At 46.4% G+C, this 16349-nt stretch overlaps 1 protein-coding gene across 1 annotated transcript in view; it reads left to right on the forward strand.

The window, feature by feature from the left end:
* Positions 1-16349, forward strand: part of LOC126176339 (uncharacterized) — a 337183-nt gene that overhangs the window by 224692 nt on the left and 96142 nt on the right. The window contains exon 10 of the mRNA XM_049923491.1: positions 11845-12069. Within this exon, the coding sequence (XP_049779448.1) occupies positions 11845-12069 (225 nt within the window). The remainder of the gene's footprint in view (positions 1-11844; positions 12070-16349) is intronic.

Raw genomic sequence — 16349 nt, forward strand, 5'->3', positions numbered from 1 at the left:
AGCGCATCTTTGTGCAAGGGGGCGCCATCACGCTGCTGATCTGGCTGGAGGTTAAGAGAGCTGGGCAGCTTCACCAATTGGCCAAATGGGGCTCGCCTGGTAGCCCCACCAATTGACGACATGGGGCTCGCTGGGCAGCTTCACCAGTTGCCCACATGGGGCTTGCCGCAGCGAGAGCGTGTTGGTCTGTCTCCTATGCGCACCTGCCGCCGTTGCAACTTCGCTGGAGCACTTTACGCATTTTGCGGCATTATGACAGTACTTGGCGACGTGTCCTTCTCGATAGCATCTGAAGCGCTGTGACTTAGGTTTCAGGACAAGAGGGAGGGTTTCCGCATTTCCGCAGCTCAAGGATGCCACCTGGACTATCTGTCGAGGACGATACCAAGCGGCGGCTTCCTTCTGTTGGTTCGGTTGTGCAGCTTTAGGTCGCGTCTCCGAACCCAGCTCGTCGAAGTCCTTCTTCGACTGCTTGTTCGTACAAGACCCAAAGCAGCGACTTGGCCTTTCTTGGTTGCTTGGTTGGTTTGGGATATAAAAGGACCAACTAAAGGGTTATCAGTCCCTTTTTCCTAAAGCAAACAAGTAGCAAGGTAAAATTATTAAAAACAAAGGAGTTGGTGGAAGTAAAAAATAGCGGGTAAACAAATGAAGCGAACCGAAGGGGGAAACGTACACTAAAAGGAAAGGTAGAGGAAGGTATTAAAATCATATACCAGATCTCTGGGGCTAGCAGATTACAATAATAAAAAAGGATGAGCCAACCACTCTGGGACATACTAAAACCGTCAACCTAAAAGACAAGGCGACAAGGACACACATAGGAAAAAGACGAACACCAAGGCAAACAAAAGCGATGCAAGAGTGATGAAGAGGTAAAAGGGAGGGAGGGTGGAGGCATGGGAGTGAAGGCCAGACACCCATCCTTATATGGTACGAGAAAAAGTCCCCTCACGACTAAAACGTAAAACTAAACCGGCCATTGAGGCATTGTAGCCCAGCACCATAGGTAGGCTGCTGGGAATGTTAAAAGTCCGCCGCAGAGCTGCTAAAATTCCGCAGTACAACAAGAGGTGGCCGACAGTTATACGAGAGCCATAGCGACTCCGAGGTGGGTCCACGTGACGGAGGAGGTGTTAGCCAACTATTTTGTATGACCATCCTTTTAACAGGAGGTCACTGGGACGACGGCCGTTTACTATCGCGACAAAAATAAAAACATCTACAGCCGTCCTTATGATTTTGATTTATTTTATCGCGTTGAAACTGGTAGCGACAAAATAAATCAATCATAAGGACGGCTATAGGTGTTTTTATTTTTTGTCACGTATGGCCGATGCGGGGCCGGCAAGGGACAACAGTCCATACGAGTGGCTCGCATGGATGACCGCCACACATTCTTCGTCTCCTTGATAACACGGAGTTTGTTTGGGGTACTGACGGCGCGCCATTCAGAATCCCAGATCGCGAAAACTTTGCTGCGGAAGACCGATCTGAGATGAGGCTCCGGCAGGACGATCTCCAGAGTTGGTTTACCGGTAGCCTGTTTGGCCAGGCTGTCAACAAGTTCATTTGATCTCGCTTGTCCTGCTGCATTGGCTGCGGCGACTCCTCAGGCTCTGTGACTTGCCAAACTCGCTGCCGGCAGCTCGATAGTGGTGTCGGAGTCAGCAGACTTAGCACCCACTCCGTGCTCGCAGCACCGTCTGTGGTGTACCTCTGCAGTGGATATGCAGAAGCGGGACAGGTGTATGACTTTCCTCCTCTTTCTTCTCGCGTACTGGATCGGCGCGTTTGGTAATCCGACCGACCGATTTTCACTTCGCTGCGTCGGCTTTCGTACGGGCTGCACGATTTTCCTTGGCCACGCTGCGGCACGAAAAACATCACAAAATTTGCTTCGTGCTGTTACAACACCACGCGACAATTTGCGTTCCGCCCTCGCTACAGCACATCCAATCCTCTACAACCCTCCATCGGAACAAGTCCCGAAGCGCGCAGCTCCAACGGAGCCTGCCTGATACTTCAGTCTGAAGGTCATCTTCATTCTTTGAAGTTAAAGTAAAATCATCTGCTTATAAAATTGCATTGACATCAACATCTACACCAGCATCTACATCTACCTAAGAGACTACGCAAGCCATCGTACAGTGCGTCGCGGTGGGTACCCTGTACCACTATTAGTCATTTCCGTTCCCGTTCCACTCGCAAATAGAGCCAGGGAAAAACGACCGTTTATATGCCTGCTCATGAGCCCCAATTTATCGTATCTTATATTCGTGGTAATATATGTTGGCGGCGGCAGAATTGTTCGATAGTCTGTTTCAAATGCCGGGTGTCTAAATTTTCTCTGTAGTGTTTCTCGGAAAAAAAAAGTCGCCACCCCTCCAGGGATTCCCATTTGAGTTCCCGAAGCCTTTAGATAACACTTACGTGTTGTTCGAACCTACCGGTAGCAAATCTATCAGCTTGCCTCTGAGCTGCTTCAATGTCGGCCTTCAATCCGACCTGGTACGGATCTCAATTACTCGAGCAGTACTCAAGAATAGGTCGCACCAGCGTCCTATATGCGGTCTCCTCTACAAGTGAACTATATAATTTCCTAGAATTCTCCCAATAAACCGAAGTCGACCATTCCCCTTTCCTAACAATCATTAGAAGATCGTTCCATTTCATATCGCTTTACAACGTTACCTCAGATGTTTAAACGACTTGACTGTGTGAGACAGGACACTAGTAATGCTGTAACAGAACATTACACGTTTGTTATTCCTACTCATCCGCATTAGCTTACATTTTTCCACATTTAGAGCTAGCTGCCATCCATCACACCAACTAGAAGTTTTGTCTAAGTCGTCTTGTATCTTCCTACAGTCACACAACTTCGGCACCTTATCATACACCACTGCATCGTAAGCAAAAAAAACCGCAGATTGGTGTCAACCCTGTCTCGCAAATCATTTATGTACATAGAGAACAACAGCGGTCCTATCACACCCCCCTGGGGCACTCCTGACGATACCCTTGTCTCTGATGAACACTCGCCGTCGAGGACAATGTTGTGGATTGGCAAGACAGCCAACCCACTATGAGGAAGTCGAAAGGCACGCGTTTAAACTCACGCAGACTGGCGTGAGGTCTGGAACAGGACAAGGAATTGAGACTAGCAAAAAACGTACGTAGCTTCGGGAATATTTAATTTTGATCCATAATTGGTGAACATCGCTCTTGACGGTATATGTTTTACAGCATCAATAGTAACTGGTAATGGCGCCTTGCTAGGTCGTAGCAAATGACGTAGCTGAAGGCTATGCTAACTATCGTCTCGGCAAATGAGAGCGTAATTTGTCGGTGAACCATCGCTAGCAAAGTCGGCTGTACAACTGGGGCGAGTGCTAGGAAGACTCTCTAGACTTGCCGTGTGGCGGCGCTCGGTCTGCAATCACTGATAGTGGCGACACGCGGGTCCGACGTATACTAACGGACCGCGGCCGATTTAAAGGCTACCACCTAGCAAGTGTGGTGTCTGGCGGTGACACCACATTCCTCCCCCGCAAATCAACGGACGGTTGTGGCATAAGGCTTTCGCCCACCGTGGAGAGAACCCCATGTTGGCGTATGCGACGAGGTGGGGAGCCTAACAACAGGCGAGGCTGTGCCACCCACAACCTGCCATTCGGACCGAGGGGAGCTAGGAAACGCCTGAAAACCAGCTCCAGGGTGCACGCCAACATGCGGTGTATGCGCCCATAGAGAGACAGGAGGGGCCGAAGGGTCGACCTCCATCGGGCCGGGGCACCCGACGGGCGAAGACGACATATGGTCCAGAGCGGGCAAGAGTTCCATGGCGGAGGACAACTGGTCACGGGAAGCGGTCGTCGGCGCGTGACCCAGGGAGGCGCCCGGCAGTTGCAGCGACGCCTCCACTGCGGGCGTCGCCGGCGGGAGAACAGGCGGCGGCGGCGGCGGCGCGTCGCCATGGGGCAAAATGGAAGGCATCGTCGGTAACACCTGGGGCTGAGGAGAGCCAGTGATGGGTCCCCACGGCGCTGACCGGACGGCACCGTCGCAGAAAGCAGACGGGGAGCGGCAGATCCCGTGCGACGACAGAGGCGCAGCTGATTGAGATGCCGACGCACCTCACCAGAGGCCCCCAAAACCAGATGATACATAGCGCGGCCGAGGCAGCGAAGAATGCGTCCTGCGAGCCAACGCCGCGAACCTCGATAGTTGCGGTAGTAGACAACGTCGCCTGGAGCAAAAGCAGGTGTCTGCCTCTGCACAGGAACCTGATGCGGCGGATGTAGCAAAGACATCAAGGTTCGATGAGGGCGACCGTGATGCAACTCAGCCGGCGAGCGACCATCACGGGGCTGAGAGCGATGCGAGGACAAAAAGAGCAATAACGCGTCCTCCCGAGAATGCGACTTTTTCAACTTCAACATCTGTGACTTGAGGGTCCTGACCAAACGTTCAGCGGCACCGTTGGACTGTGGCGAAAACGGCGCGGACGTCAGATGTTGAATACCATTGGCCTTGCAGAATGACTGAAATTCTGCGGACATGAATTGTGGGCCATTGTCAGAAACAATAGTCTGTGGAAGACCTTCAATGCAAAAGATAGCAGATGACGCTTGGATGGTGGCAGAAGACGTCGTGGAAGACATCTGGACAACAAAAGGAAAATTACTGAATGAATCGACCAGAACCAACCATCGAGCATTCCAGAAGGGACCAGCAAAATCGATGTGTAAGCGTTGCCAAGGGGAAGTGGCTTTTTGCCATGCAAAGAATTTCCGCGGTGGGGCTGATTGTTGTTCGGCACACAACATGCAAGAAGAGCACATTTGTGTAATCGCGGCATCGATTCCCCGATCCATGACTTTGACAAGGGCCATTGCGTAGCAACAAAACACAGAACGGTAGCAAGGACAGGGTCGGCAGCTGTAGCCGTAGCTACCCGACGAAAATCAATCGGAAACGATTCGACCACGTCATCAGTTTCAGAATCAATGAACATGCAAGCAAGTTCGGAGGAATCGAATGCTCGATCCTCAGCAACAGGCAAACGGGACAACGCATCGGCGTTTCCGTGCTTAGCAGTGGACCAATACAAGATATCGTAGCGGTACTGCGAGAGGAAAATATACCAGCGAATGAATTTCTGCGCTGTACGTGGAGGTACAGGCTTGGTCGGATGAAAAAGCGATGTCAAAGGTTTGTGGTCTGTGATGATGGTAAAGTGACGACCATACAAGAAATCATGAAACTTTGTAACACCAAATACGAGAGCCAATGCTTCTTTCTCGATCTGTGAATAATGTCTTTGCGCAGACGAGAGCAATTTGGACGCAAAGGCAATAGGGCGCTCGTGCTAACCATCTTTGTGCGCAAGCACAGCACCGATCCCGAAATCCGATGCATCCACCATCAACAAAAGGGGCTTCCGCGGATCGAATGGCGTAAGGCAAGTATTGGAAATCAATGCCAATTTCAACTGGTGAAAGGCGCTTTCACATTCCATCGTCCAGACAAACGGAACACTCTTACGGCGTAAGCGATGAAGCGGAGCTGAAATGGAAGAGGCATGTGGCACATATTTATGATAGTAATTGATTTTTCCCAGCACACTCTGTAGCTGCTTCAAATTCTGCAGCGAAGGCAAATCTTGTATGGCACGGAGGCGCTCTGGACTGGGATGTATGCCTTGGGCATTGAGGACATGTCCCAGATTGGGTAAGTCACGAGCAAAAAACACACATTTGTCCTTCCGCAAGCGAAGACCATTTTGTCGCAAGATCTGAAATAATGTTCTGAGATTGGCTAAATGTTCTTCTTCCATCTTTCCGGAGATCACAATATCGTCCAGATAGTTTGCTGCAGTAGGGACCGACGCACAAACAGTTTGTAGATATTGCTGAAACAATGCAGGGGCAGATGCACACCCGAATCGCAGTCGTTTGAATCGGTACAAACCAAGATGCGTGTTAACCACCAAGACGCGCTGGGATTCTTCGTCCACCGGTATTTGCAAGTACGCATCTGCTAGATCCAACTTCGAAAAATATTTAACCGGGCACAGTTTGTCAAAAAGATCTTCCGGGCGGGGTAAAGGAAAAGTTGCAGTCACTAGGTGTGGATTCACTGTTGCCTTGAAGTCCAAGCAAAGTCTCAATTTTCCGGAAGGTTTTTGCAAAATTACTAAGGGTGATGCCCAGAGAGAAGCCTGCACACATTCAATTACACCTTGTGATTCCAAATCGTGTAATGTTTTTGCGACCTCATCACGCAATGCGTGGGGAACATTGCGCGCTCTGAAAAATTTCGGTTGCGCGTTTACTTTCAGTTCCAAATGTGCTTTATAGTTCTTAGCGCAACCAAGGCCCGGTGCAAAAATGTCCGCAAATTCTTTACATAGACGAGAAACACTGGTTGAAGGCACAGACTGGTTCACTGATAGGACCTGACTTACTATAGACAAGTTAAACAACTGAAATAAATCGAAACCAAACAAGTTCACTGCAGAAGAAGAAAGAAGGACGTAAAATGACACAAGTTTTGTTTGTCCCTTGTATGTTGCAAGAAGGCTGCACTGTCCTAACACAGGGATCGCTTGTCTTGAATAACTACTTAACTTAACATTTGCGGCACGCAACGGAGGTGTGCCCAGCTGTTTGTACATGTCGTGATTGATCAGTGAAACTGCAGCTCCGGTATCGAGCTGGAACGGTATCACTTTGCCATGAATGTCCAAGTCTACAAAAAGTTTGTTGTCCTGCTGACGACAAGAGCGACTGTCTCGTGCAACGTGAAGTGACACTGGTACAAAACCGGCGATATCGACGCACACTATTTATGGGACGAACACAGTCACTGTTAGAGAGAGTAGCACTGGGTGGAGTGGCATGAACTACATGAATTTCCATGGGTGAATTGTCGCGAGCCTGAATATCCTTGGTTCGATTCTGATTCCGGCGCGAAGCAAAGGGCCTGGAATGGTTTTGAGCGTCCGATCTGAGCTTTTTCTGGCAAACACTCTGAACATGGCCTTTTTTGTTACAGAAAAAGCAAATAGCTTGGCGTGACGGGCAATTCTTATGCGAATGTCTAGTAGCACACCGCGGGCATGATTTCACTGCATTTGCTTGCTGGCGCGGTACACATGGCTGAGAGCCAGGCAGCTTTGGTGCGGCCGGGCGCGAGGACTGTTTACTGTTCCATGCAGCTCGCCCGGTGGGCCGGTTAACCTCCAACCTTTCGGTTTACTCAGTTATGATCCTCTTTCCGGGTTTTACCTCTGTCAATGCACCTAGAACCTGAACCAGACCATTATAAAATCATACACCATAAAAGCGAATGTGTCGTGGCGGGCCAGCTTAGCAAGTGGGGGAGGGGGGGGGGGGGTTGGGGCCGACTAGTCAACCTGTGAATGAATGGCTTAACTGCTCGTTTACCAAGACCTCTTCTCACCCAGGCGAAAAATGTGATACTAAATGCACAGAAACCCAATTATAACATAGAGAAGAAGATTAAAAATGGCTCGACTTTCCTGTTACTGTTATTAATCTTGTAACTGGAATAATAATGAATGTAAGTTGGTAGGTCTAAACAAGAGTTTAATCGATGGTTAACTGATTTTCTCATTATAACTGAGAAGTGTCAAATCAAAAACAGCTTGAAGCTTCTCACCACTACCGTTCTTATGTTGAAGGAAGCATTCTTGACATTTGCCAGTCTACTTCTGAAATCTTTGTTACTCTACCAATTATTTGTAGTATTACGTCCAATTTAGGAGAGTATTTTCACGTTTTGTACTACTGTGTCATTTCGTGTCTTTATTTTCAGTGAATCATTTTCGTCTTCAGTCGCTATGTCTTTGGTTCTTTTAACAATTAAGCCATGTTCTGCAATATGTGTTTCTCAGTTGCTTTCAACAGGTTTCCCAATTTTTTGGTATATATGGCAAGAACTAACATTCATTGTCGAGCTTTAGCAAAGTTATGTGTTCCCTCTTCTGAAACTATCTTTGGCCTCCTTTATTACCTATTCAACACGCACGAAACCAGGACAAGTTGGCTATCTTGACAGTCAACCAAAATATTCATTTTTATCTTTTGACATCTTAATAGAATGACCTTTTATTATACTGTTCGTAGTTGCATAAGCTATTATTTTATCATAATCTCCATGATTTTGCCAATTTTAGGAACATAATAATGTTTTGGCTCATCATCGTATTTATCTCGGGAAGATTAAGCGCAAAAAGCCACAAGATGGTATTAATTGTCATCTTATGTCTTTACGCAGTTGGTCTTCCCAGGCTAAATACGGTGATGAGCCAAAACATTGTTTCTACCTCGTGGCGTTGTTGGCATGATAAGTGGTAAGGAAAGTATATAACCGAAGCAGAGACACATAGGGACTCTTTCTAGCTGCGACACAGGCAACAGATGGGAAAATACACAGACATAGGCACCTTTGACAGCAGGGCTGTCTGTTATGGCCCAGCACGTGGGATGAGCATCTCAGAAACGGCAAAGCAGGTCAGCTTTTCTATATTCTCGTCAGCAGGCATGGAAAATGGCTAGAGGGTGAGTGAAACGATGAGTAGGTGACGACATGTCGCTGTTCCAAGCCTGTTCAAGGGACGTGGAGGTCAGTGGTGTGCCCACTGTATAAAGTGGGAGAGGAGGCTTTCTGTGGCAGATCTGACCACAGATTGCAGTACTGGGGCAGGTGTTCTGGAGCGGACTGCTAGCGCACATCGTTGAAGATGGGGACCCACAGCAAACGAGCCGTATGTGTTGATGCAACAACATCATCAGTTACTTTGGAGCGGGTATGGTATCATCGAGATTGGACCGTGGAACAGTGAAAACAATTCACTTGATCGACCGACCCATTTTCTTGTTACGCAAGGTCGTTGAACGACTCCATAGATGCAGGCTGGTTGAGGTAGTATTGTGTTATGGCGACATTCGCCTGGATTTCCGTGGGACCTGTGGTAGTAATCGATGGCCCTATGAGACTTGTGGAGCACACAAGTTTTACTAAGGATGTCCAGGGTCCCTTGAAGTTTCATGTTTTCCCCAACAATGGTGGCATCCTCCAGCAGGGAACCAATGCATATCTGTTGGAAAATGCCTTGCCGAGATTGATGTCTGAAATACTCCTCTGTGATACTGATAAGCGGGAAATTGAGTCAATAATTAAATCACTGAAGACTAAAGACTCTCATGGATATGGTATAGTGACTAGCAAAATATTAAAGTACTGTGCTGCATATGTTAGTCCTGTACTTAGCCATATTAGTAATATTTCCTTTAAGAAAGGTCAATTTCCTGAGCGATTGAAGTACTCAGTAGAAAAGCCGCTTTATAAAAAGGTAGAAAGGGACATTGTAGACAATTTTAGACCTATTTCTATGGCATCAGTGTTTGCTAAAGTTATTGAAAAGGCTGTGTATGTAAGGATAATTGATCATTTTATATCACATAATTTGCTATCAAATGTACAGTTCGGCTTTAGAAGTCGTTAAGAACTGTAAACGCTGTAATCTCTCTTCTGTGTGAGGTACTGGATGGATTAAACAAAATATTTCGAACGCTAGGCGTATTTTTTAATTTAACAAAGTCGTTAGCGTTGATCACAAAATATTGCTCCAGAAGCTGGACCGTTATGGAATATTGCTTCACCTCTTACTTTAACAACAGGCAGTAAGAGGTCACTATTCACAGTATTGAGAATGACTGTAATGTGCGGTCTGATTGGGGTACGGTCAAATGGGGGGTGCCCCAGGGATCAGTGTTGGGGCCACTTCTGTTTCTTATTTATATAAATGATATGCCCTCTACTATTATATGTAATTCGAAAATGTTTCTGTTTGGTGATGACACTTGCTTGGTAGTAAAGGATGTTGTGTGCTACATTGCCTCTGTTTCAAATAGTGTAGTTCATGACATAAGTTCATGGTTTGTCGAAAATAAACTAACGCTAAGTCACAGTAAGACTCTGTTTTTACAGTTTGTAACACACAATTCAACAAAACTCGACGTTTTAATTGCACACAATGGGCATATGATTACTGAAACTAAACAGTTCAAATCTGTAAGTGTTCAGATAGATAGTAAACTGTCATGGAAAGCCCACGTTTAGGATATTGTTCAAAAACTTAATGCCGCCTTTTTACTATTATAATGGTATCTGAAGTAAATGACCGTGATCGTTCGACACGAAAATTAGTCTACTTTTCTTATTTTCATTCGGTCATGTCGTATGGTATTATAATTTGGGGATAACTCTTCCTATTCTCAAACGATATTTTTGGCTCAGAACCGGGCAGTTCGTGCAAAAAGTGGTGTAAGTTCGCGAACCTCTTGTCGACCCCTGTTCACTCTCTGTTTTGACATTGACCTCTCAATACACATTCTTTAGTGTGTTTCTGGTTAACAATATCAGCTTATTCCCAAGAATTAGCCACTTTCACTCAATCAATACTCTGTAGAAATCCAGTCTGCATTTGGATCGTACTTTCTTAACTCTTGTGCAGAAACGTGTGCGGTATACTGCTGCATCAATTTTGAATAGGCTACAACAAGAACCCAAAAGTCTGAGCAGCAATACCCGCGCTTTCAAATCGAAATTGGAAATTTGTGGTAAGGTTTTACGGGACCAAACTACTGAGAACATCGGTCCCTAGGCTAACACACTAATTAAACTAACTTAAACTAACTTACACTAAGGACAACACATACACCCATGACCGAGGGAGGACTCGAAACTCCGACGGTGTAGCCGTGCGAACCGTGACAAGGCGCCAGAGACCACACGGCTACCCCGCGCGGCCTTTCAAATCGAAACCGAAGAGTTTTGTCGAGGATTCCTTGAAAAATTAAGCTGATTATTTTGTTATATTGTGGATTGCGTTTATGTAAACTAATGGTTTGACTTTTTTGGGTTCATAAACATTTTATTTTATCTGTCATTACTTTTATGTTGTATTTACGCGTACTGACACATTCCATCTTGCAGATTTGCTCCTCAAATTGGTCCTACGGAGCTAGACGTGTAAATAAATAAATAAAAATAAACGATACAAGTATCGTGCTACTATGGTTTGAAGCGCTTGACAGTGAACTCGTGTTGACGACTTGAGCACCACATTCGCCTGATCTGAATCTGAGGAAAATATCTGTGACGGTAGTATGCGTCGGTGCTGTACCCACAAAGCACAGGCCCGTGCATGGATAGACAACTGCTGCTACATACCTCTATAAAGCTAGTGAGCAGTTGTGTAATCCGTGCCATGCTGAATGGTCTTATTGTTTTGACTCCTCAGTGTAAGTAGGGTAGAATAATTCACTAGTGTACTCGCTTCGGCCGGCCGCCTTGACCGAGCGGTTCTAGGCGCTTCAGTCCGGAACCGCGCTGCTGCTACGGTCGTAGGTTCAAATCCTGCCTCGGGCATGGATTTGTGTGATGTCCTTAGGTTATTTAGTTTTAAGTAGTTCTAAGTCTAGGGGACTGATGATCTCAAATGTTAAGTCCCGTGGTGCTCAGAGCCATTTGAATTAAAAAAATGGCTCTGAGCACTATGGGACTTAACTTCTGAGGTCATCAGTCGCCTAGAACTTAGACCTACTTAAACCTAACTAACCTAAGGACATCACACACATCCATGCCCGAGGCAGGATTCGAACCTAAGACCGTAGCAGCAGCGCGGTTCCGGACTGTAGTGCCTAGAACCGCTCGGCCATCCCAGCGGCCCATTTGAATTCACTGGTACTGAAACTGCATTTTTGCAGAGGATTCACGTCAAGCGTGGCGTTCTCGGGTGTTGTACAGGCGGACGGCCGGCTGCCCGGAGAGCAGCGAGACTGCGGGGGGCAGGAGAGCGTGGCGGCGGGTGCCTGCGACCCGCGCGAGGAGCTGTCCTTCCTGGTGTGCACGGTGGCGCGGCAGGCCCGCCGGCTGGCCGGCGGCGCGGCGGACGAGGCGAGTCTGGGGGCGCTGGCGGAGCAGGTGCGCCGTCGCGACGCCGCGGGTGACCTGCGCGACGACGCCGTCATGGTGAGCGCCGGCCTCTCCACCAGGTGTCCTGCCCCGCCTGTCCCCGCCCCTCTGCACTCACTGCGCCTACGTCCCTGAACAGATACTGAAGGCTCTGTATGTCCATCTTTTTAGAGACGGTTGCGGGACTCGGCTGCTCGATAGAGAATGTTAAATTAAACACCTTTCCGCTGTCAAATTTCCGACCTTATTTTATTTTGCAACCAGTTTCAGGGTTTTACTACGCCATCTTCACGCCACTGACCAACGTGTGGGAAGAATCTACCTCGGTTGTGATCAAAACAGGAGCCAGCAATACTGGTATTACACCACTGGCCATTAAAATTGCTACACCACGAAGATGACGTTCCAAAGACGCGAAATTTAACCGACTGGAAGAGGATGGTGTGATATGCAAATGATTATCTTTTCAGAGCATTCACACAAGGTAGGCGCCTTTGACGAATGTGTACCATCACGTTTCCGACTTTGATAAATGTCGGATTGTAGCCTATTGCGATTGCGGTTTATCGTATCGCGTCATTGCTGCTCACGTTGGTCGAAATCCAATGACTGTTACCACAATATGGAATCGGTGGGTTCAGGAGGGTAACACGGAACTAGCAGTCGAGATGACGGGCATCTTATCCGCATGGCTGTAATGGATCGTGCACCCACGTCTCGATCCCTGAGTCAAGAGATGGGGACGTTTGCAAGACAACAACCATCTGCACGAACAGTTCGACGACGTTTGCAGCAGCATGGACTGTCACCTTGGAGACCGTAGCTGCGGTTACCCTTGACGTTGCATCACAGACAGGAGCGCCTGCAATGGTGTACTCAACGACGAGCCTGGGTGCACGAATGGCAAAACGTCATTTTTTCGGATGAATCTAGGTTCCGTTTACAGCATCATGAAGGTCGCATCCGTGTTTGGCGATATCGCGGTGGACGCACATTGGAAGCGTGTATTCGTCATCGCCAAACTGGCGTATCACCCATTGTTATGGTATGGGGTGTCATTGGTTACACGTCTCGCTCACCTCTTGTTCGCATTGACGGCACTTTGAACAGTGAACGTTACATTTCAGTTGTGTTACGACACGTCGCTCTACCCTTCATTCAATCCCTGAGAAACCCTACATTTCAGCAGGAGAGTGCAAGACCGCATGTTGCAGGTCCTGTACGGGCCTTCCTGGATACAGAAAATGTTCGACTGGTGCCCTGGCCAGCTCATTCTCCAGATCTCTCACCAATTGAAAACGTCCGGTCAATGGTGGCCGAACAGTTGGCTCGTAACAATACGCCAGTCACTACTCTTGATGAACTGTGGTATCGTGTTGACGTTGCGTGGATAGCTGTACCTGTACACGCCATCCAAGCTGTGTTTGACTCAATGCCCAGGCGTATCAAGGCCGTTATTACGGCCAGAGGTGGTTGTTCTGGGTACTGATTTCTCAGGATGCATGTACCCAAACTGCGTGAAAATGTAATCACATGTCAGTCCAATGAATACCCGTTTATCATCTGCATTTCTTCTTGATGAAGCAATTTTAATGGCCAGTAGTGTATATATGAAGATAGTAACTGCTCTCGAAAGAACAGGTACCATTGATTACCGTACACCTTCTCTAGAATAAATGATAATTAATTGAAACCCACAGCTTCCGACAGGTGTTGTTGATATACCTCGATGGGGGAATCGTCACCTTAGTGTGCGCGAGTAATGAGTAGATGGGCAAATATCTATTAGGTATGCCCGCATCTCTTGGTCGTGCGGTAGCGTTCTTGCTTCCCACGCTCGGGTTCCCGGGTTCGATTCCCGGCGGGGTCAGGGATTTTCTCTGCCTCGTGATGGCTGGGTGTTGTGTGATGTCCTTAGGTTAGTTAGGTTTAAGTAGTTCTAAGTTCTAGGGGACTGATGACCTAAGATGTTGAGTCCCATAGTGCTGAGAGCCATTTGATCTATAAGGTACATTACGTATGTAGTTTGTGGACAGTTGGGAATGTGAGTCTCACGGGAAACGTGCAAGGGATAAGTCCTTGCAGTCGCGTTATTCATCTGTGACCTCGGTCGCTCAGATGGATGGAGCTTCTGCCATGTAAGTAGGAGATCCCGTTTTAGAGACCCGGTCGGGGCACACATTTTCAACTGTTCCTATCGAGGTATATCAACAACACCTGTCGGCAGTTGAGGGTTTCAATTAATTATCACTTATTTTATTTGGCAACCAGTTTCAGCCTGACCGCAGTCGGCAGGCTGTAACCTCCCCCTCACTTATCGACCTTAATGACAGTGAAAAATTAAACCGCGTGTACCTAATGGAAATTTGGGAAGAGCAATTGTCACCGAAGTTAATTTGTCGGTAAAGAGCAGGAAAGGGTTACATCTAAATGAAAGGAAAAATGCAAATGAAACTGGTGGAAATTAATTTTGAAAAGGGGTAAAGTTAACAAAGAAAGTAAATGTGCGGCCGTTACGTGAACAATTAACTAGCGGTAATTAGATATTTGAGATTTGGGGGAAATTACAGTCGCCAGTCCCAAGGACAATTACGATAGTAACTGAAAAAGAAAGGTTATTACACATATAATTAGCACTAAAAGCGTGGCAACTGAAGGTTGACATGTGTAGTGTGAAAACTGAAAGTTTGTCAGAAGTAATAAATTTCGCTACACTCTGACTTAATTTAGCAAAAGAATTAATAAAACCGGAAAATCGAAAGTTAATTTAGTGACTGAAGTTAGTAGTGAGCTTTCTTTCTGAAGCACATCGAAATTCAGTAAAATACGGTTAGTCTTGGACTACCTCAACAATAATTTCAAAAGCTACTTGAATCTACGCAATTTAGAAATAAGAGATTTAACTTTGAACTTGAATTAAATGATTCTGAACAATTAACAATAGTAAAATTTAGTACATACCAAGCTGAGCTGCAGTCACAGGTAAGCTAAAATACGGTAACAAAACTCGCACTCTTAATTTGTGCTTGTGTGATCTACATATTGTAGCCAGCTATGAATACCTTAACTGAACTTTGAAATTAAAGCAGTGAAATCGAATGATGCTGGCGTTTGAATTTCAACGACACTCGGGTTCATTCCGGAAAAGGAAGGGACCCTGCTTGGTAATGCAATTGGGACAATGAGCAACAAACGTGCATGCTAAGTTGCTGTAATTTTGTGATGCAACAATTTTAAAAGTTTGAAAAGCTGAGGTCTGCCATACAGTTATAAAACTTTACGTGCTTCCAGTATTCCTTGTTGGCTGATTGAAGGTTTGAAGCCGTCGATCGAGGAGGTGGCGACAGTCACTCATTGTCGGCCGTCGCTGTTGCAGAAGCTGGATGTTGGCGCGCCTTCTTCTCGACACGGTCACCAGACGAAACGGGCTCTTGATGTGCGCCAGCTAAAGCTTCCCGTCCGCGACACCATGTCAGAAACTATCATCGCAAGTCGAGTGCAATTACATGCTGCCAAACCCCGAAAGCGCGGCGACTCGCGGGAGCTTCACACAACACACCTGCTCCACTGCACCACCCCAGCCAGACTCCCTCTGCTCAGCCCGCGCTCCACGCGACAAAGTTAACACTACCAAAGATCCTAAACACTTTGGTTCTCCACATGACCTATCGATGTATTCGTTCGATAGCATAGTTTTCCCTAGGCCAGACCCAGCGTATAAATACAAATAGTATTCACAAAACAAACCAACATAAATGCATATATATATATATATATATATATATATATATATATATATATATATATATATATATATACAAACAGTAAAACAATTACAATATATAAAGACACAGAAATGTCATATCTTCAGGTGACAAAATAAGGAAAAAAATTTGCAGTGCAATAGATGGAAATGGGAGGATATGCATTTCCGGCGTCACAAGGTGATGGTTGAAGGATTCACTGTAGTAAATACCTACTAATATCAGTATTGCTGGCCCCTGTTTTGATCACAACCTAGATAGATTTATCCTACACGTCGGTCAGAGGCCTGAAAATGGCATAGTAAAACGCTGAAACTGGTTGGCAAAGAAAATAAGGTTGGAATTTTTTTCGGCTGAAAGGTGTTTAATTTAACATCCTCGTAGGTAGTGAAGGCGTTCAATTGCAGAGAAGGGCATAGTTTTCCCTAGGCCAGACCCAGCGTATAAATACAAATAGTATTCACAAAACAAACCAACATAAATGCATATATATATATATATATATATATATATATATATATACAAACAGTAAAACAATTACAATATATAAAGACACAGAAATGTCATATCTTC

The sequence above is a fragment of the Schistocerca cancellata genome, chromosome 3, assembly GCF_023864275.1.
Source record: "Schistocerca cancellata isolate TAMUIC-IGC-003103 chromosome 3, iqSchCanc2.1, whole genome shotgun sequence".
NCBI lineage: Eukaryota > Metazoa > Arthropoda > Insecta > Orthoptera > Acrididae > Schistocerca > Schistocerca cancellata.